Source organism: Saimiri boliviensis, chromosome 2 (assembly GCF_048565385.1).
Source record: "Saimiri boliviensis isolate mSaiBol1 chromosome 2, mSaiBol1.pri, whole genome shotgun sequence".
Lineage (NCBI taxonomy): Eukaryota > Metazoa > Chordata > Mammalia > Primates > Cebidae > Saimiri > Saimiri boliviensis.
In genome coordinates, this window is record NC_133450.1 from 224,335,758 (window position 1) to 224,357,091 (window position 21,334).

Genomic DNA, 21,334 nt, shown 5'->3' on the forward strand with positions numbered 1-21,334 from the left:
ATACTAAAGATAAAATATATTAACAACAATGATGCAAGCAACAAGCAAGCTTCAGGGGGAAAAAAAAAGGCAGAGCTGACATTTTTACCACTCCCTACAATATCAGTTCATAGTCACCTCAGAAGTAAAAGCAATGACAATCTAATTATCTAGTTCTTCGACATAAAGCTTGAAAATTATCAAGAAGACCTTCTGATATGTGAATTTATACCCATAACAAAATTATTAGCTACTGATAGTATGAAGCAATTGTGATTTGCAGAATGTTTATAAGTAGTTTCATTCAACTTGGCTATAGTTTGCTCTGTTTCAGTCCTCCAAATTTCATGTTGAAATTTGACCCCCAGTGTTGTAGGTGGGGTCTAATGTGATGTGTTTGGGTCAAAAGGGTGGATCTTTCAATAATGGCTTCGTGCTGTCCTTGAGGTTGATGAGTAAGTTCTTGCTCTGTTAATTCCCCAGAGAGCTGGTTGTTAAAAAGAGCCCCACACCTCCCCCTTCTCTTGCTTCCTCTTTCTTGCTGTGTGATCTCTGCACAGGCCTGCTCCTGTTTGCTTTCTGTTATGAAGGGAAGCAGCCTGAAACCCTCATGAGAAGCAGATGCAGGTGCCATGCTTCTTGTACCGCCTGCAGAATGGTGAGCCAAATAAATCTCTCTTCTTTATGAATTACACAGCCTCAGGTATTTATAGCAACACGCAAGTGAACTAACACACACTTTATTTCATCTTTTAAATGTTCTAAATTTGCTACATATATATAAGATGTATAAATAAGTATATTTCTGGAATGCTTGCTAAACATTTATTGATGGCATACTGGATTAAAAATGCTTGAAGATCACTGTATGTGAGAATGCATTTTAAAAAGAGATGCTGTAGTGATTCCTCAAGGAGTGCTCTATAAAATGTACCTGTGTTTATTACTTTATATGTCATATTTAGGTGTAAATTTCATGTACACAGTTTGCAATTACTAAATTTCTGTGCTTTTCAATGAATTCTTCTACAAGTTGGTCATGGGATTTTTCTCTCTTCTTCCGTGGTGTGGAAATATGTGAAGACAAACCAAAAGCAGAGACTGTTTATTCAGAGGTTGTTACAGCAAGGGATTCAGCTACCATTACTTGTATTTTAGCAAAGACTTAAAGGCAAGCAGAAGGGTAGGAAAGCTCCATAGAGGGGAAAAAAGGGAAGGTTTCAGGTATGTTCTGACTGAAGGTTGATGGCACGGGGAAGCTGTAGGCAGGCTACTAGAGGTAGGACATCCTATGTGATTGGTTAGGGGTGTATGTTTGGCTTTGTCTGGTTGGTCTTAAGTTAGAAATGGGGGCAAAAATGAGGGAAGCTGTCAGGTTAACCAAGTCCTCGCCATTTTGTGCCGATTGTTATAGAAGTTATTATTAAGCTTCTTGGATTGCTACTAGAGATAGGAGTCTGACTTTCTACAAGTCTGATTTATATTAGGCTGGCTTCCTGGGCTGCTTATTATAAATAAAGAGTTGATTTCCTGGGCAGGTTGTTTCAGGCTGTGGGTCAGCATTCTACTTTTACGTGTGGTCTAGTCATTGTCCATTTGTATGTTTATCTCTCAGTGACTGTTTAGTTTTAGGATGCTCCCTCTATGACTCTGCTTAAAAATGCCTTCCTAGATTTTTGCATTAATACTTTCTGTTTTGACAGTTTTCTAAAAATTGTACAAAATGATTTAAAATAATTTCCACCTCCTGAATGTTGCACAATGAAGACATAGTGCTGAAATCACTGCTCTGGATACTGCTGGGTGCATGTTAATTCTTTCTAGCCTTTGGGAAAGTAGATCTACAGCATCTAAAAAGCTCTGTTCCAGAGGGTCTCTGGGGTCTTTCTAATGTTGGGCCTAAGTAGAACAAGTATGCTAAAAGAAATGCAGTATATTCCACTCACAGGTGCCCACCTTCAACTATAAAGACATTTATTCCAAGAGGCAAAATTCTTCTCATTTTCTTAGGAAAAGTGTATAAAATTGAGATAAAAATTATATTACTTTTTAAGAAAAGAGAACATTTAAAAAATACCGATTTTAAAATCTATTGAAATCACCATGAGCATTGGTTCTTAAACAAGTATTTAAAAAATGTTATTAAATATATTAAAAGTTTTACCAATACTTGTCATGAAAGGGAATTTGGAGCAAACAGAACAGTGAAAAGAAGTTAAAAAGAGTTATGAAACTCAAAGGAATTTAGTGTTATTTGAAAGTATTTCCTTCTAGTCTTTTTTGTCCTGGTAAAGAATTAAAACATAATATGTAAATAGAGCCATTTTTTTTTTTCAAAATTTTTTTGGTCTTCTTGCTCACTTCAATATATAGAGCATTCCATTCTTACAAAAAAGTTCTACAAAGCGTTCCCTGTAATTCTGCCCCATTCATCTTATGCTCCTTATCTGGCTTGAAAAAATAAGAGAGAAGGTAGCAGTTCACTTGCTGGCTTAAGCAAGAAATTAAGAGGAGAAGGTAGCAGTTCACTAGCAAGAAAACCACATTGAATTGTGTCTTCGTGTTTCTATTCTCCAACCTGTAGACTCAGGAGGAATTAAGGGGGCATGACATGATTAACCACTTTTCTATATAATCCAACAAAGATACATGCATATTCTATTAAGACTTCCCTGTTCTAGCCTCTCTCCTACTGTTTCCATGGCGGCATGGACCCTGAGACTGACATGTCTGACACTACACAAAAGGAAAGAGGGAATTGTACATTGATTCAAAAAGGGCGTGAAAATACCTGTATTATATGGGAAGACATAATATGCTTATGAGCAGGCTGAGTGCAGTGGCTCATGCCTGTCATCCCAGCACTTTGGGAGGCCAAGGCAGGCAGATCACTTGATGTCAGAAGTTTGAGAACAGCTTGGCTAACATGGTGAAATCCTGTCTCTACTGAAAATATAAAAATTAGCCGGGCATGTTGTTGCTCGCCTGTAGTTCCAGCTACTCAGGAGGCTGAGGTAGAAAAATTGCTTTAACCTGGGAGGTGGAGGTTGCAGTGAGCCAAGATCACGCCACTGCACTCCAGCATGGGCAACAGAATGAAACCCTGTCTCATAAAAAACAAACTAACAAACAACAATATGCTTATAAGTAAACATTTTGCTATTTAATTATAACATGATGTTGTTCAACATAGCATGAATTTTGTTTTTGTTGGTATTTTCATTGCATGTGTTCCCTCACCTCTTTTGTCCCTGAGGGTTATTTTTCGCTACTCTGGGATATGGAGGAGTGGTAAAAAGACATTTAGAAATGTTGAATTTACTGTAGTTGCTGTGAGTTTGTCCTGACTTCTCAACACTTGGGGGTCCACAGCTTTTCACAGATGGATATCCTTAACCATCTCTAAGGAGGTGGTTCACTATCTATCAACAATCGTGGAGAAAGGGAACTATTCTTCTCCACGGACCAGATAATTCCTCACTAGCATCTGTCCGAAAGAAGGGGTTTAAGTAGTGATTGTTAATGCCCGCTGGAGATAGGGTGGGGCAGGAAGAAGGTGGGTTGGTGGATCAAGTATTATACTCTAATCTGGTGACCTGGTATAACACAGGAGACCTCACTACCATAGCATTAAGTGAGGAGACAGGATTCTAAACATTGTAGAAGTAAATTTCATGGAAATTCTGATCTTTTTTCAAAAGAAACTTCCAAGTTATGTTTGTGACCGAGAGTCAATAAACATCTGGCCTCTGGTCTTGGCCATCAGTCTTAACACCAAAAAGCAAGTGTCAAGGCAACAACTGAAAAAGCATTCCACTGTTCTCTGTACTACCTTTCTTCTCTGACATTCATCCTTTCTCTTCATTTTCCAAAACCCATAGCTATCTCCTTTATAGGGACCCTCTCCCTAACTTCAATTCTCTTTCCTCCCCATCTTTTGCATTTCACAGAACAGGCTACGCCTCAATACAGAAGTAACAATATTTAGAGAACTCTTTTGCATTTTGCCAATTTTACACTCTATCTGCTCAATGAATGCCAAAGCTTCTCCACCTCCTGATTTCTGCTGCCTTGCAGAGGTCTTGAGGGGTGAGAGGATAAAAGGGGAGTCAAACTTTTGACTGAACTCTAGTTAGAATTTAATCTAATTTTTGTTACTTTCCTTATGGTCTGTTTATTAATTTTTCTTTTCTCTTTCTCAATATTTTTACCTATGCAATGGGAACTAATAATCTTGACTTTGATCATATAATGAGAGAGCATTCTGCATTCTTCTTGCTGACTCTAGGAATATGTAGAACAAAGCTTTCCTACAATGACAGCATATAAAGGGCCCCTGTCCAAATCATTTCTCATTTTATTAATCTATAGGAGTTTCTGGAATGCTGCTCTAGTCTGGTAATTCTGAAAAGAGTTTCCATGAATATTTAGGAAGATTATCCTACTAGTATAATGCTAATCATAAGTATTTTCAATGTTGGAATACTATTAACATCTTTTGTTTCAGATTATATACCATTCCATCCATGTTAAATAATTTGCTAAACATTTCATATCATAGCTAACATTTAGGTTTTGATCAATTAAATTATTATGTGTAAGACTGCTTGGAACATCGTGGCATATAGTTTTTCTGAATTTTAGATTAAAATACTATCACAGAACAAAAAAAGTTTTCTAATTAACTGAGGCTCTGCAAACACATAGTTCTTTTATCTTTTTCTTATTACTGATATTTAAAAATCTATATAATACATTTTCAGTATTGTGTTATTAAAAATAATCCAATTAATATATGTTCCATTATAATACCAAAGGTCAATGAATACTTATCCCTTCCATCTTGTCTTTCTATTTGTGTATTGTGTTAGTATTAAATAGAACATGTTAGTGAAACTTAATTTCTTATTTATTAAATTAAAAATATGCTCTTCTAATTGAAAATTAGTCAGTTAATATGGCAGTTTAGTAGTGAAATGTTAATTTGAAGAAATGAACTGAATTATCTGATTATTTTCTTGAATATATTTTCTGAACTGCTTATAATCTGGAAGATATTAAATTATTCTCCAAAGGATTACACCAATGGGTAATTTCAAAATCTGAACCAATTTATGTAAAAATAGAAATAAATTAAGATTCTCTTTTGAATCATCTATAAAGTAACAAGGAATTCTTCAAAATTTTTATACCCATTAATGCTTCTAGGAAAAGTGCTTAATCTCTGCATATTTCTTTATAAAACTTAGTTTAATTTTTGAGAAACCTGGCCAATAAAAATAGAGAGTAGAAAAGTAAATCACATTTAGGTTTTAATTTGAGATCTAATCAAACATGTAATGATCATCTGTGTTGAGCAGAATAAAAAGAAATACAAGGTAAACTCACTGCATTCAAATGATAATCAAAATGAAAGAGGCAAAACATGGACTTATAAAATGTTAATTAATTTATTTAAAACACAATTTAATTGGAGAATTGGACCATCTGAGTGTCACAAGTAATACTTATAAATAGCAAAATTGTAATAAAACTTTTGTGATGAAGTATAATTTGATAAACAGCCTGTTTTGTGAGGGAACTAGGGAGTGTGTCAGGGAGAACTCCTGAGAGTCAAGGGATTTTTATTCTATCAAAACCTCCCTCATCAGTGGCTACGTGGAGAATCCATGGAAAGTATGTTAGAACAAAGCTTTCCTACATGGACAAACTATGAAGCATGTCCCACCAAATCACTGTTGGTTTATCAAGCTATAGGATGGCAATTGTGTAAGGGGGTTTCAAAACTATTTAGGAATGTTATCCTGCAAATATAACACTGACCATAAGTATTTCATGATCTGCAGTTTCTCCAAATCAGTTTGGAGCACATGAGTTCTGGTGAGTGAGTAATAAAAATGTAACAATAACAAAGACTATCTTCAGGGAAATATAGAAATCTGAGAGAGGTTATTGCAATTTAAGCAGAAATGCCATGAAATTTATATGACAAAGATGAACAAGCAAAACAAGCAAACTTCATTTTCACTGAGTCTAATGGGTTGAATGGGTCAGATGTCAAGACAGATATACTAAGAAACATTGGGGAAAGTGTCTGGAATGATAATAAGGATAGGGAACAGATATAGGTGGAGAAAGCCTTCAGACCATAATAACGGTTTGACACCTATGAAAGGAGAAAGGGAGGAAAAGAACATCACTTTGAAAGAGCCTCAGACTGCAGGACACATGGCGTTGGAGAAAATCTCAACCAGGCATAGAGCCAAATCGAGGCAGAGGCTGACTGCCAATGCCAACCATAAAGAATGAAGACATTTTAAATAAGATAAAAAATAAATTACACATGACAAGTGTGCTTGAATTTGCAGTAGCAAAGATTACAAAGGGAAAGAAAATATTACATTTTAAAGACAGATGATTGGGATTTCCATTTCTGGCAGTATATGGCAGACTAGGTGGCATTAAAATAACAAAGACAAGAAACTCTTGGGCTATAAAACAGCTGAAATTGTTTGATAAAATATAACAAAGGCATTTCTAAATGAAGATCTGACCATTGAAGAAAGTCAAAGGAGTCCTAGGGACCAAAGATGAGAGGAGCCTGAGGAACTGAGTTGAATGTGGGAGTGAATTTTGTCTGCCTTGGGATGGAGTGCTGGTTCTGAAAGCTATGGGCATATATTTTAATGACCACCAGAATGACCCGAGGAGCTGAATATCTGGTCTATGATAGGAGTGGAATTAGAAGAGAAATGAACTTTATCTTAACTCTCCACATATAGGAGCCTAACAAGAATTACCCAAATGACAATGGTGTAGGGGAAGCCAACTATGCAAATATAAAGAAATCATTACTAAACTATAAAGCTACCTACCAGACCAAAGGAGAGGGGGGAAAAAATCTTGTCTTTTTGACTTGTGTTCTTGGTGGGGGAAGAAGTGTGATTTCATAATTATGGCTCTATGTGCACATGGGTTTGTTACACTACTTTGATAATTTTGTAATCTGCAAGTCAAGAATTTATGGTCAACATCAGTCTGCGTCTGATAATATCTCTTGGTGGTCTGATAGAAGCAAACACAAAAGACTTGTAGGGGAATGGAGGATGGAGGAAGCCTGAATAGAAAGGAAGAGGATAAGATATACAACAGAAACATTAACCCTGAGTAAGCCGGTATAGCTATATTTAATTCAGGCCAAGAACATCTTTAGGGATAAAAGGATTACTAGGCCTGGTGCAATGGCTCATCCCTATAATTCCATCACTTTGGGAAGCTGAGGCAAGAGGATTGCTTGAGGCCAGGAGTTGGAGATCAGACTGGGCAACACAAAGAGACCCCATCTCTAATAATAATAATAATAATAATAATGAATTAGCTGGGTGCTGTGGCACGTACCTGACTGAGGTCCTAGCTTCTTAGGAGGCAGAGGTGGGAAGATTACTTGAGCCCAGGAATTCAAGGTTACAGTGAGCTATGCTCTGATTGCTGTACTCTAACTTGGTTAACATGTCAAGATCCCATCTCAAAGAAAAACAATTTCAGGAGGTAATATGTGCTATGAAAAATAATGAAATAGTGTGAGGAGAGAAAGAAAAACACTGCAGAGGTACTACTTTTCATAGAGTGGTGAAAGAAAGTTTTTAAAATTATGATGACATTTGTGCTAAGGCCCAGAAGAAGGGGAGGAATAAGCAATGTAAACTTATGGGGGAAGACCTTCACAGCATGGGGATTAGCAAGTGCAATGGCCTTGAGGTATGAGTGTGCCTAATGTGTTCATGGGACAGTGAGGAAGCCTCTGTGATAGGAGTGGAGTGTACCATGTAGAAAGTGGCAAGAAATAATGTCCAAAATGTCATAGGTGGTTGGATTACGGAGATCTTGATGGCCATTGCAGCAATTTTGGATTTTGTTTAAGAGTGAGATGGAAAGTTTTTGAGCAAAGGTATGCTTTGTTTTAAAAAACGAAACTTGGGCTATATTACAGAGTTTGGACTGTTAGGAGGGCAAGAAAATAAGCAGAAAGACCAGTCTGAGTGCTACTGCAGTAGTCCAGATGAGAGACGATTGTGGTTTGGACCACTGGAGGTGAGGAGAAGGAATCAATCAAGTTCTGGGTAAATTTCAAAACAGAGTCCATGGGATTTGGTGTGAGAGAAAAAGAGGAAATGCAGATAATAACCTCTTGCATTCTAGTTTGAGAACTGGAAAAACAAAAGTTATCAGTTACTGAGAAGGGAAACAGCAGAGAAATAGCAGGTGGGTGAGAAAATTAAAAGTTTGACATGAGGCCGGGCGCGGTGGCTCAAGCCTGTAATCCCAGCACTTTGGGAGGCCGAGGCGGGTGGATCACAAGGTCAAGAGATCGAGACCATCCTGGTCAACATGGTGAAACCCTGTCTCTACTAAAAATACAAAAAATTAGCTGGGCATGGTGGTGTGTGCCTGTAATCCCAACTACTCAGGAGGCTGAGGCAGGAGAATTGCCTGAACCCAGGAGGCGGAGGTTGTAGTGAGCCGAGATCGTGCCATTGCACTCCAGCCTGGGTAACAAGAGTGAAACTCTGTCTCAAAAAAAAAAAAGGAAAAAAAAAAATTTGACATGAATACCTAATTTAAAAAATTATATAATTTCAAGGAGCAGCGGATAATTTAACAGTCATAGTGTGGATTGTAATATTTCCCTTTAATGGATTGATCAGGTCGATAAAATTCAAGTACAAAAGATTTAAACAGTCCGAACTTGGTGGCTCACACTTGTAATCCCAGCTCTTTGGGAAGCTGAGGCAGGCAGATCATGAGGTCAGGAGTTCGAGACCAGCCTGGCCAACATAGTAAAACCCCATCTCTACTAATAATACCAAGAAAATTAGCTGGGGGGTGGGGGGTGGCATGTGCCTATAGTCCCAGCTACTTGAGAGACTAAGGCATAAGAATCTCTTGAACCCGGGAGGCAGAGGTTGCAGTGAGTCAAGATTACACACACTGCACTCCAGCCTGGGCGGCAGCGAGACTCCATCTCAAGATTTAAACAGTGCCATTAAGAAGTTTTATTTAATGGAAATATATAGACTCTTGCAAGCTAAGGTATCTTTTTAAACATGCATACAAGATTTACAAAAACTGTCCACGTACTGGACCAGGAAACAAAACTCAACAAATTTCAAAGAGCTGGTGTTCTACAGACCACATACTTTAACCACAACGTAATCAAGGAATAAATCAACAACAAAAGAGAACTAAGGGATGATTAAAAGAAAGATAGCAGGCTGGAAAGAAGAGGACTTTAGTGAAACGAAATATCACTAACTGTAGCTATATTTGAACAAGTTCGCTGTCTTTGGTTATATCTGGGGGTAGGAGAGGCTTTCCATCTTGCCTGGTTCGTGATTAGGAGTTTCCTTGAACAAGGCTAATTTTGGCTCTCTTCAGGAACGTCTCAGAGATCCCTGTAACTTGGGCAATTCACTTCAGGGTGATTCATTTCTTGGAATCTGTAAATCTCTTAAGAATTTTTTTTTTTCTTTTTAAACTTGTCCTAAAATCCACATCATTTTAGCTTTTTGAAAGTAGCTATGGTTGTTGGAGCCGCCAACCTTGTTCGGTTTAGGCTTGAGTGTCTGGATGGTTCTTGGAATGCTAGAACGGTTCTGAATTCAAAGATACAGCAGAAAATAGGGGCCTCTCTGGGTGATTTTGCTCTAGGTGTCAAGAACTTATCCTTCCCTGGTGTGTAACTGGCACACGTGGTTGTGTTAGAAAATCAGCCATGAGCTGGTCCGTCCTTACATAGCTCCCTTAAGCTACTGTGATCATTTTAGAAACATGCACCAACAATGTACAAAGTGAAGCCCTGTAGCTTTCTGTGATGCCTTGTCCTCTTCCTGAACTTACCCTGCTTGGCTCCAGCTCTCCTCTTCTTCTGATCTTCCTGGTTTTGGACTTGCCTCTTCATACCCCATAGGATAGATACTATTGTGTTTCCACATATGACCTTGAAACATCCATTGATTGACTTCATGTGCTTGATCCCTCTCTAGGTAGTTTCAGTCCAGTTTAGGAATCTGTCTCCAGTATTCCCAGAGTCTGGGCTGAGAAGGTGCAATGTTCAAGCAGACAGCCTGGAATCAGGGCCTGTGCCGATTGAAATAGTTATTCCACAGTTTTCTGATTAGGGTTATTTTTTTTTTCTGACTATAAAACTAATAAGTAATTGTTAAGAAATTGAAAAATAAAAAGAATATAAAGAAGAAAATAAGCACTCTTCTAAGTTGGCGGATATCCCTTGTTCAGTGGGTATTCCACTTCTAACACTCAGGGGTATCCTTTGGTGCGCGGTGTTAACAGTTCCCATAGAAGCTTTCTATGCATAAAAATTACTAAATGAATGAATTTTAAAAAGAATTTAATTATACACTGTGTACAGAGCTTTAGGCTACTTTTTTCTTTAACATAAATGCATATTACCCCGAGTTTATACAAATCTTCATAAACACAATTTTAAATGCTTGATAGTTAAGCATATGTATAGCCTTTACACTTAATATTTTATTGATAATTTTAAAATTTGTGGTTTCTTTTCCTGGGAGGCTTATATTTTTCCTGATGAAATAATGACATTTGCTAGTATTATTTATTTTTTATTGTATTTTCTAAAGTCTATGCCTTACATATCTAATTATTTTCCTTTCAAAAAAGGAATGATAAACACTTCTTAAAAGAAATATAATTTTACCTTTGTGAAAGGATTCAATTTTTTGACCTTCCTATAACGAGTAAATTAACTTCGGATATTTTTAAAGATTCCGGGTCTTATTAACTTAACAGAGTAACAACTAAATCTCCAAATCCTTTAGGAATAAGACATAATATCTGAGGAAGGCCAGAAAAGCAAAATTTCAGTTTCACTTTCCGTTTCTAGGGATAGTGAAAATCACACTTCTAAAAATGTTCCCAATGCTTCCAGACCAACAAATATCTCCTTTTATAAATGATTACAAACTTGAACAGAATACTTTTTTTGTTTCATCTCTTTATCTCCACAATATTCAGCCCAAGCTACACCATTTGCTGTGAGTTTTTGGACAAATTATTGAATCTCCCTAATCCTCAGGTATAAAATGGAGTAATAATTATACCTTCCTCATTGGATTGTGGTAAGGATAAAATATACCATGCATGGTGGCTAGTCTGGATCATTGAATTTTAGATATTATTAATATTGTTATGCTATTGGTGTATGTAGCGAAACACGATAGGTAATATTGTGGACTCTGGTGTAAGGGTTGTTGGTTCAAACTTGGCCTGCCACTTACTCATTCTATGCCTTGGAAAGGCATAACCTCTTGTTTCTCAGTATTCTCATTTGCAAAATGAGAATTTTTTTTTTGAGTATTCCAGCATTATTTATTTGATGAAAGTAAAATACACTTTCCATCACTATAGACTGAGCACAACTACAGTTGTCTACACATCCGTATTTTTGACGTGCCAACATATTGCATCCTACATAAAACATTTGGTTTAAACAAAATCTCAAAAATTCTCTATTTTGTTTCCTATCTTCTCTCCTGTTCTCTCCCATCCTCTGAAGACTTTTTTTTTTATTAACTGCTGTAAGATTTATTTCCCAGTCACGTAGTATGGAGGACAGCAGGGAACAACACAAGATTTACCATGCGTAAGGCAAAAAGGATACAATAATAGTGTTATCTCATGGCATTTTTATGAGAATTAATACATATATACGCATATATATATGCATAAATAGATAGTACTGAGAACAATGTCTGCTAATTGCTATCTAGGTGATTGTTTGAATGAAATGAAATGCTTGATACATTTTAAAAACAGTGAATGGTATGATTACAAAACAAACTACATCATGTCACTCCATCTTTTTACATGTGCCAATATTTCTTTTTCTCTGAAGTGTTCAGTAACCAGCAGAACTGCAAAATCTGATACTGTTAGCCTGAAGGGTCCTCAGCTTGACCAATATCCAAGGAATCACTTGTTGTACTGGCAGGATTTGAGGTTACTGCTTCAGAATCATGAACATCTGAGATGAGTCAGCTGATACTTCCTCTTAGATTCTTCAGTAGAGCCCAAGAATAGGAGAGAAGTATCATGAATAGATGGCTTTCTCTCTGTATGTTTATGGGAGTATTGCCAACCTTTGAAGTACAGAAAGGAAGTTGTGGATTAGAGATATGAATTTGCTTTTAGAGAGTCAGTGTCTTGGACTGTCCCTGGGGAAAAAGGAGTTCACACAGAAATGAGAATATGAACAATGCGATTCCATTCTTCCTACCCTAAGACTCTTCATAAAGTATGACACAATAGAAGACTTTCAAGCAAAGAAAAATTATTTTTCACAAGGAAAATGAGCCTTTGGATTATTTCCCTATGTTTCAGATGTCTTAAGAGTTCTTCAGATGAGGTCCAAAGTGCAGCAGAACATAATCATCCCACTTGGAAGGCAGCCATGGAATGGGATGACTGAATAAATACTACCATTTAGCACTATTTATCTCAGGCTTTAGTGGGATGTGGGCAAGGTTGTGGAGAGATTTCTTGCCATATTCTAAAGTTAACCCCAAAAAGAAGGCAGTCCAGTCCAGGGGTCACTGTTCCTCCGTTATGAACCTTCATGGATAATTATTTATTTATTTTAATGATAGATTTAGGGAGTAAAAGTGCAGTTTTGTCACATGGATCTATTGCATAGTGGTGAAGTCTGGGCTTTTAGCCAGAATAGTGCACATTGTACCCAATGCTAGTATTTCATCCTTCACCCCCACCGTCTCACCATCTCACTCTTCCAAGCCGCCAGTGTCTATTATTCCACCCTCTAGGTCCATGTAACCTTCATCGATTACTTTAAAATTGTATTTTGACTGGCAGGAGGCAGAGCCAGTTTTGAGCATCTAAAATTTGAAGATTTGACTGGAAATGTGATAGTCAGTTTGCATGTATATGAATATACTTTTGCTGCTGGGCTTTTCTTCAATATGTTATTCTGCTGACAAATTAGGGCCATTAAAAATTCCTTGCTGCAGAGGCAGTTGATTATTTCAGGTAAGACTGTGAATACCTCTGTCAGCCTTGGACAGAAGACACAAACTATAATTCGGAACCTGTAATGTAAACCTTGAAACAACTGAGTAACTTAACAGACTTGAATCAAGCATAAACAATGAAGTGGTTTGAAAGGGTTGGTCTCCCCAAAATGTCACGTTCCACGGAAGAATGCTTTCTCTATTTGACCTGTCACTAGAGCTCTCAAAACATGACACTCCTTGAACACAATATACTTTGATGATAAACTAGATTAACTTTCCCAGTACAAGTGAAAGGCCACCTGTTGCCAGAATGGCCATATTCCTCGTTGGCTGTCTTGTAGCTGTCATCACTTCAATGCAATCTGCAGCCGACATGCTGGAATATAATGAATATGTCAGAAGTTGGAGGTCAGCCATCCAAGTACATGAAAACTTGGCTCGCCTACAGTGTCAGCATGGAGGCCTCCCTATCATCTTGTGCAAAGGATTTCTGCACCACTTGATTTGTTTGCACAGGGTTTGTAGCTGTTGGATGGGGCGTATTTCTGAGAGGCTTTTTGACAGCCCATTCAAATATTTTCAGTGTGGAAAAACAGGGCTTCTGGTTTCAAGCTCTTCAAATAATAGGTGTTGTGAAATGCTGTGGAAGCTGATGGTGGTGGGGATCTGTTGTTGGTTTTAGTGTAAAAACACCCATAAAGACTGTTAGAAATGTTTTGGTTGGAGTGGAGAGGAAGATGGGTTGGAAGATCAGAGCTACCGAAGAGAGTGCTCAATTCCTACCTTCTCCTGCCCACCCTTCACTTTCAGTGGTGTTGAGTCATGTGGACCCAACACGAAGAACACAAGTTCTAGGCACTGGAAGGACTAAAATAGCACATCATTTGTAGTTATATGCTATATGTTTATTATAGAGAGAGTGCAATATGCGGGTGTTTTCCCAGGCCACGATGCTGAGGAGTAATGAGAGGCTTTTGTTCACTCATGGCATGTCTATTCTTTCCCTGTTTCTTCTCACAGTAAAGTCTGCTTTGACTAACAGCACCAGAAAGAGGCCCTCTGAAGTCTTGGTCAGTGTAATTAAAGGATCATGAGTAATTCTGCTGGCTGAAAGTAAGAGAGTTTAAAAGCAGTCTTAGCTGTTGTTAAATGCTTGGCCAGAACATTTAAAAACTAACTAAAAGAATTCTGTCCTTGGCTGTAGTAGCTAGGACAGAATTTCTTAGCCTTGGCACTCTTGACATTGGGATCAGATAACTCTTTGTTATTAGGGGCAGTCCTGTGCATTTTAGGATCTTTGGCACCTCCCCAGTCATGACCATTAAAATATCTCCACGTCCCAAATTTAATATTCCAAATGTCCCCTGGGGCCCACTGAGGCAAAATTGCCCCCAGTGCAGAACCCCTGAGTTATAGGCATACTAAGATCCTGGAAGGATATTACATTAAAATATCATAAAGAAGCAAATTATATGCACAAACTCATCCTCCCAACTTTACCTCCTGTTTTAACATCAAGATATCAACTGAAAAGGAGGAAGATGTTGATTGCACTCTACACCACAATTCACATTCATACATCCCATGCTTATGAGTTTGGGGGGCCAAGGACGCAAGATCATCTGTCTGTCCTGGAAATAGCTACCATATTAGTTCTCATTTACTGAGCAACTGAGCCGTGTGCTAAGTCATCTGTGGGTGTTATTTCACTTGCTCCTTACTACAAGCGTAGAGGTTAACTATGTTAGGACCATACTTTCTTATCAGATGAGTACACTGAAGTCTGGAGCGTTTAAACAACTTTCCCAAGCTAGACCTTTGTAGGTGGCGGTGGTTTTACCCAGAGCCCATACGCTGAAGTCCAGCACGGTTCTCCCTCTGTGGCTGAATCACGGTGGAAGGAGGCCTGCTCCCGGGGTCTGAACAGTTACTGGTCCTCAACAGCCGATGTTCAGCAGATTTCTTTCTAGTACCTTCACATAATTTAGGCCTCAATGAGTCACATCCTATAATCGTTTTATGAGAACAAAGTGGCAAATAGCTAATTTAAAATTATCCCTGTCAAAAGAAGATAAGAAAATTACGTGTGGGTTTGATAAAAAACATTTTATATCTCTTCTAAAACACTTGTTAAATTTTAACGCGCCGTGACCTTATAAACTTAGACCTATAATGTATCGGCAAGCTACATGCTCACTAGGAATCCAAATCCCCACTCAATATTCACTTTGCATTAATTAACTCAGTGTTTAATTTTGCTATTTGTTTCCATCATCTTTGACATTTTCTACATGTGGTGACAAGGAGAAATATTTGACTACCACATTACATTTTTTTCCTCTCTTGTTCCGCTGGTGGAGGTTTAAAAACTAGTGAAACGGTCAAGAGTCAAAAAGATTGAGCAAAACGAAACTAAATGAAAACAGAGCCACCAATTAATACACAGCCTGGAAAATGAACTAACAAATTTGCCCTCATCTGTGTTTTCTTAGTTCAATGCCAGACTTCCTTTCCTCCTTTACTTATATATTTTAAAACTCTTCCTTTCTGTATATTTCCATTTATCCTGCTACAGTTCCCCAAATAGAATATAAAAGTAGAAGAGCCTTTTCTCTTAGTTTTTATTTTAATCTGTGCATTAGGCTATTTCTTCGTTAGTAGTTAGTAGACACTCAGCAAATGTTTACTGTCATTTCTGAGTGTCTACTCAACAGAGCTCAGTTGGAAGAAAGTCAGAGTAGAAAACACATCAAAACAGAAGAGATAGACAAAACTTAGCTATATGGAAAAAAACTACACTGCCATTAAATGGTGGAGGATAGAATGGTGAATTGTTAACGCCACATTTCACAATTCCTTTTTAGCAATTCTTTATCATGGAGAATTTCAAACATATGCAAAAGTAGAATAGTAAATGAACATATACTTGTCACTCAGCCCCAATAGCCATCAAACCATGGCCTTGTCTCAGACTGTATTATTTAGATGAAATGAGTCATCCCATTTTGTAGCAGCTTAAAACAAAATACATCTATTATTTCATAGTTTTTGTGGATTCGCTCTTTGCATTGGGTTTATTTGGGTCTTCTGGCTGTGAGTCTCTCACAGGCTGCAGTCAGCTCAAGACTCACCTGGAGCCAGCTGCTGTGGCTCACGCCTGGAATTCCAGCTCTTAAGGAGGCAGAGCGGGAGGATAGCTTGAGCCCAGGAGTTCAAGACCTGCCTGGGCAATATAGCGAGACCCTGTTTCTAAAAAAAAAAAAAAAAAAAGACTCCACTAGAAAGGATCCATTTCCCAGGCCCGATTTAGTTTCTCATGAGTTGTTGGCTATAGGCCTCCCTCTATTCCTTTTCACGTGGGCACTTCTGTAGAGAGCATCTCACAATATGGAGTTTACTTCATCAGAGAGCCAGCAAGAAAGGGGCAAGGGGCAGCGAGAGCAAGAAGGGAAGATTCAGTCTAATGAAAGAGGTACCCCGATCATCCTTGCCATATCTATTCCTTAGAGAAAAGTCACTAGGTCCAGCCTACACCCAAGGGGAGGGGATCACATGCCAGGAGGCAGAAATCCTTGGAGGCCACGTCCGAAGTCTGCCTGCCATGCCTCCCTTCATCTCTACCCTCCACCATTATTTTAAAGAAAATCCCAGATTTCATGTCATTTCTTCCGTAAATATTTCAACATACAGCCCAAAAGATAAGAGCTCCTTCAAAAAATACGTAACCAAATATATATAAAATATTCTCAAATATCCAATGTTCAAATTTTCAGTTGTCTGATGAATATAATAATGCATTGAAATTGATTGTTTTAAAAATATATGTTAAGTCTTTTTTAATCTATTGTTTCTCTCTCTTCTCTTGCAATTTACTTGTTGAAGGAGCCAGCTTGTTTGACCTGCAATTTCCCGTAGTCTGGGTTTTGCCAGTTGGATCCCTGTGGTGTTCATTCATCATGTCCTTTATATTTCCTTATAAATTGATGATCATTTATTTTTAAGATAGCATTTTTCACAAATTGAAATTAGGACACATCTTATCATTAAAGGCATTGTATTACAGTTTCTCAGGTGATAGCTATGATATTGTTTCATTCCCCAGGCTGTGTAAACTTGTCTTGCCTATTTACATTGTTATCGTGCCCATTGAGTTGTGTGCTATTATGAGTGCTGAGTTTAATTCCTATACTTTTTTTTTTTCCTCAAAAAGACTGCACCATGATTATGTATTGAAAGAAAAAATTGCTGTGTGTGCAGCAACACAGAAACAGAATAGGGGGTATAAATTTGCTATATTCATGACTGGACATCAATAACTCCTTGATATTGGAGATAGCAAATCAAGTTAGAACATTTGAGAAAGGAATGTGTGTCCTGATATTGTTTGAAAAGACCAAGGAAGTACCAATATCAACACTTAGCAACTGGTGTCAGTCCCTTGGAAATTCCATAGTCAGTAATGGAGTATTCTATTGCAGTATATTCAAGGTTATGTATTATATTTCAATAAAGTAGTATGGAAAAACATAGACTATTTAGAAAAACATAGACTAATTTCAAGGCATATCATTAATGACTTTGTGTATAAAAGTGATTCCTGCTGAATTTTTTTCTTAGAATTTTTTTCAGAATCTATATTGGCTTTGGGAAATATTAAGTGAAAATGATAACAGTACTGCATAATCAATATTATCCTAATTAACACTCAGGGGGAAGATTGGAAAGAAATATATCAAATTGCTACCAATGATGAAATTCTGGGACACTAATTTTTTAATTTATATTTTGTTTTTGTTTTTCTGGACTCTTTACAATAAACAAGAATACTTTTCAAAACCGGAAGAAAACCCCACAAAACTCAGTAAATATTATTTTTGTAAAATCACTGTCAGAAGTCTGACATTCCGGGTTGTGGGATGGCTTTTGTGAGAGAAGGTCTGAATGTCCTTAAGCTCGCAGACTGGCGGCGGGGTGAATGATGTTTCCTGACTGTGGAGGCCCTGGACAGCCTTTGTGTCAATGAACCCTGCCTCTTCCTGCTTGTGAAGCAAGCACCCTGTCCGCCCCTTACTCTGGAAGACTTTGACGCTGACTCATGAGGGATTTTCTCCAATCCTTATTGGTTGTTTTCCACATTACCCAGATATGATGTTCTCATGATGAGCTTGGAAAGGCCTTTTGGGTTCTTTCCATAAAGATTTTATTATTATTATTATTATTATTTTTATTTTTTTGTAGTATCTTAACTGCATATTAAGCATGTGAAGCAATGCTTAAAATGCTAGCATTTTAGCTAACGTTTTCATTGTTTTGGTTACGTAGGAGTCTGGAAAAATAAGTTTTAAAAATTTCAATAAGTATAAAACAAAAAAATCTAATAGGAAGGCATTTTTATCAGTTTAATTGCTAAGTTTTCTTCTTTAGTGACTATTAAAACAGTTGTGTGTTTTTCAGCAAAGTTATCAGATTTGATGAAATATATTAATAACAAAACTAAGAAAAAAGCGAATAAATAAATAAACTGAAGAAATTATCTCCTCTAGAGCTAAGATTAGGAGATACGGGGATTCATCTCTTTCTTCTCTCATCATATGTCTTTTCTTGTTGATAATCCCGCATTTCCTTGACAGCAGACACTGTAAGTTGCTAAATACACCATAAACTGAATAACAGCTTTTCAGAAAAAATAGGTACCTATAATATTGCACAACTTTCTTTTTCCTGACAGATATATATTCTTCAGTTCATAAGTTTGACTTAAGCATAAGGTTTCCTGCATTTAAAGTCCAAATATTCTCCCAAGTCTATTTGAACACCATCTGCGGGATCACGGTGACTTCTCCACTTCTCCTCAGAACCTGAGTTTTATAATCTGTTCTTCTTTAGCATGTTCAGGAACAAAAGACTAATTTTGAGGAATAAAACAGTATTTCAGTTTTCATGAACAGTTCCCATGTGGTTAAAATCATCATTACATTTTTTTTTTCCTTTTAATTGAATCACATATTGATGGACATTAAACAGTTCTTAAAAGTCAGCTGGGAATTTCTGATGGATAGATGATGGAATCAGAGTGATAGTCATTTAGAATTCAAGAACAGACATCATCAAACCGTCATAATTTTGAGAAATACATGCCCATCCTAAGAGATTTGGCAATTGCAATTGCATTTAATTATACTACATAGAGCATGACAATTCTGCAACAAAAATAATCATTGGTTTCTCTGTTAAATTTTAATATGTTCCTTTCAAAGACATTTTAAATGACAATTGAAATCCAAATTTAAAATAAGGTTCAACAACATGCCATACTAACAAGGCTTGTATCTTAGCCTAGGTGAGACTCAGATGAATCGCTAACCTTCTACACACATGCTAAATCTGCACATGTGCAGGCACTGACATCTATGTCACAACTCCCTTCTCTGCCAAGTTTCTTTTGGCACTGGTGATAAATTACATGCGAATTTGAGATATGTTAAAATGTGAAAAGTTCTGCATCTTAGACTTGATGAAATTCAGTAATAAATAACATTTATTGAGTACGTATAATATGCTTGATGCTTTACTTATTTCACTTAGTCTTCATAATTACTATAAGTACTTTATGAAGTTTTACTGTTATTGTCCCCTTTATGCTGATGAAGAAAACTGAGACTTAGGGAATTTAAACCGTTCACTCAAGTGAAAGGCAGAATTGAGTCAGTTTGAATTTGAAAGCACATACTATATTTCCTTCCCCAATTTCATTCCAGGAAAGCCTTACTTTTTAAAGCCTTACATGTGCTGTCCAATAGAACTTTCTCTGATGAAAACATTCTGCATCTGAGCTGTCTACTATGATAATAGCCAGTAACTTACTGCCTGGGACTACTGAGTACTTGAAATGAGGTTAGTGTGACCCAGCAACTAACATTTTAGTTTTTTATTTAATTTTAATTAATTTAATTTTAAATAGTCATATGTGGCTGGTGGCTCCCATACTGAATAGGGCAGCACTAGAATGAAGGTCACTGTATTTTCAGGAAAATACCAAAGAATTAAGGGACACAGAATTCACTTTTTGCTCTGGCAAAATGTCATGCAAAAGCTCTTGCAGAAAGTCATGTCTACACAAGTGGAAATATTCTGAAGCAAGCATTTCTCTGGGGCAGTTTGACTGTTTTCAAGGCCTTTTGGAAGGTGGTCAGGAGATCTCTACTTAAACAAAAAGGAGAAGCTAGAAAAATTATCTTATTGTTGCAATGGGTTTTTCCTCATGCTGTAGAGATGTCTCTTATGGGACTCTTTTTAGGTTTACTGTGACCATATTTTTGTTGATATTCTTATTAATATTTTATAGTCGTAAAATAATTTATATTTGACCTATCAGTTTCCAATTATCTTATAAAACTTTTCTAGACATCCTGTAAAGCAAGCAGAATTGGTATTAGTGTTCCCATTTTACAGATGAAGAAATTGAGACTCAGGGTGTTTGTATAACTTGCTTGGGGCCACACAGTATAAGGAGTGACTTACCTGGAACTGGTATCTAGATTTTCCGACTTCCAGTCTTCTGTATTTTCCATTACAAGGGGTTGTTTCTGTACTCTTGGATTCAAGCATGTCTCACCAAACAAACTCTGCTGATAGAAACTCAGACCTTGAGTGGGGGTGATTTCATGCAAGCCAGTGAGATAAGGTGTTATCCAATGGAGCTTTTGTTCCTCCCAAAGGGAGGCTTTACCAATAGTTTGGGTGCCCTTCAATGGGCTTATGTTGAGTGGCATCAGGTTTTCAGGTTAACTAACTTCAGTCCCAGTGGCTGTGGTGGAAGATCAGTCGCAGATGTGCTAATTCTGCTCCCCTTCAATGTGGCCATATGAGCAAGTGTTAGGTTTGCACTTTGCAGAGAAAATGAATATGTCATAATCCCAATTCCTCCCTGGGTATTTTGGTGGGCTTCAAGTACCATTCCTTTTGTAATTAAGTGGGAAAGAGAAAACAGATGGTCACCTTGTCAAATCTTGTTTTCAAGTTAAATGCACACAGCCTTGTTTCCTAAGTAGGATAATTCCTTTTTAATGGTAATGCTTTAAGACAGGGAAACACCGGTAGCTGTGTGTAGAGTGCAGTCAATCTGCATGTATTGTCTACCTGCTTGAACAGTGCTCTTAGAAAAAAAAAGTCCTTGATTTTTATGAACATGCCACCTGGAATCTTCTGTGTTGTCTATAACAGTGATTATTTAGCTTCTCTCTTCTTCAGTCTTCTCAGGGTTACACTTTCTCTACACATGCATAGAG

The 21,334-nt window shown here is 37.3% G+C and overlaps 1 protein-coding gene across 1 annotated transcript in view; it reads left to right on the plus strand.

Moving 5' to 3' along the window:
* Positions 1-563: 563 nt before the first annotated feature.
* The window catches only part of LOC141583790 (uncharacterized), a 49,656-nt gene continuing 28,885 nt past the window's right edge, over positions 564-21,334 (plus strand). The window contains exon 1 of the mRNA XM_074395472.1: positions 564-637. Coding sequence (XP_074251573.1) covers positions 612-637 — 26 coding nt within the window. The 5' untranslated portion in view covers positions 564-611. The remainder of the gene's footprint in view (positions 638-21,334) is intronic.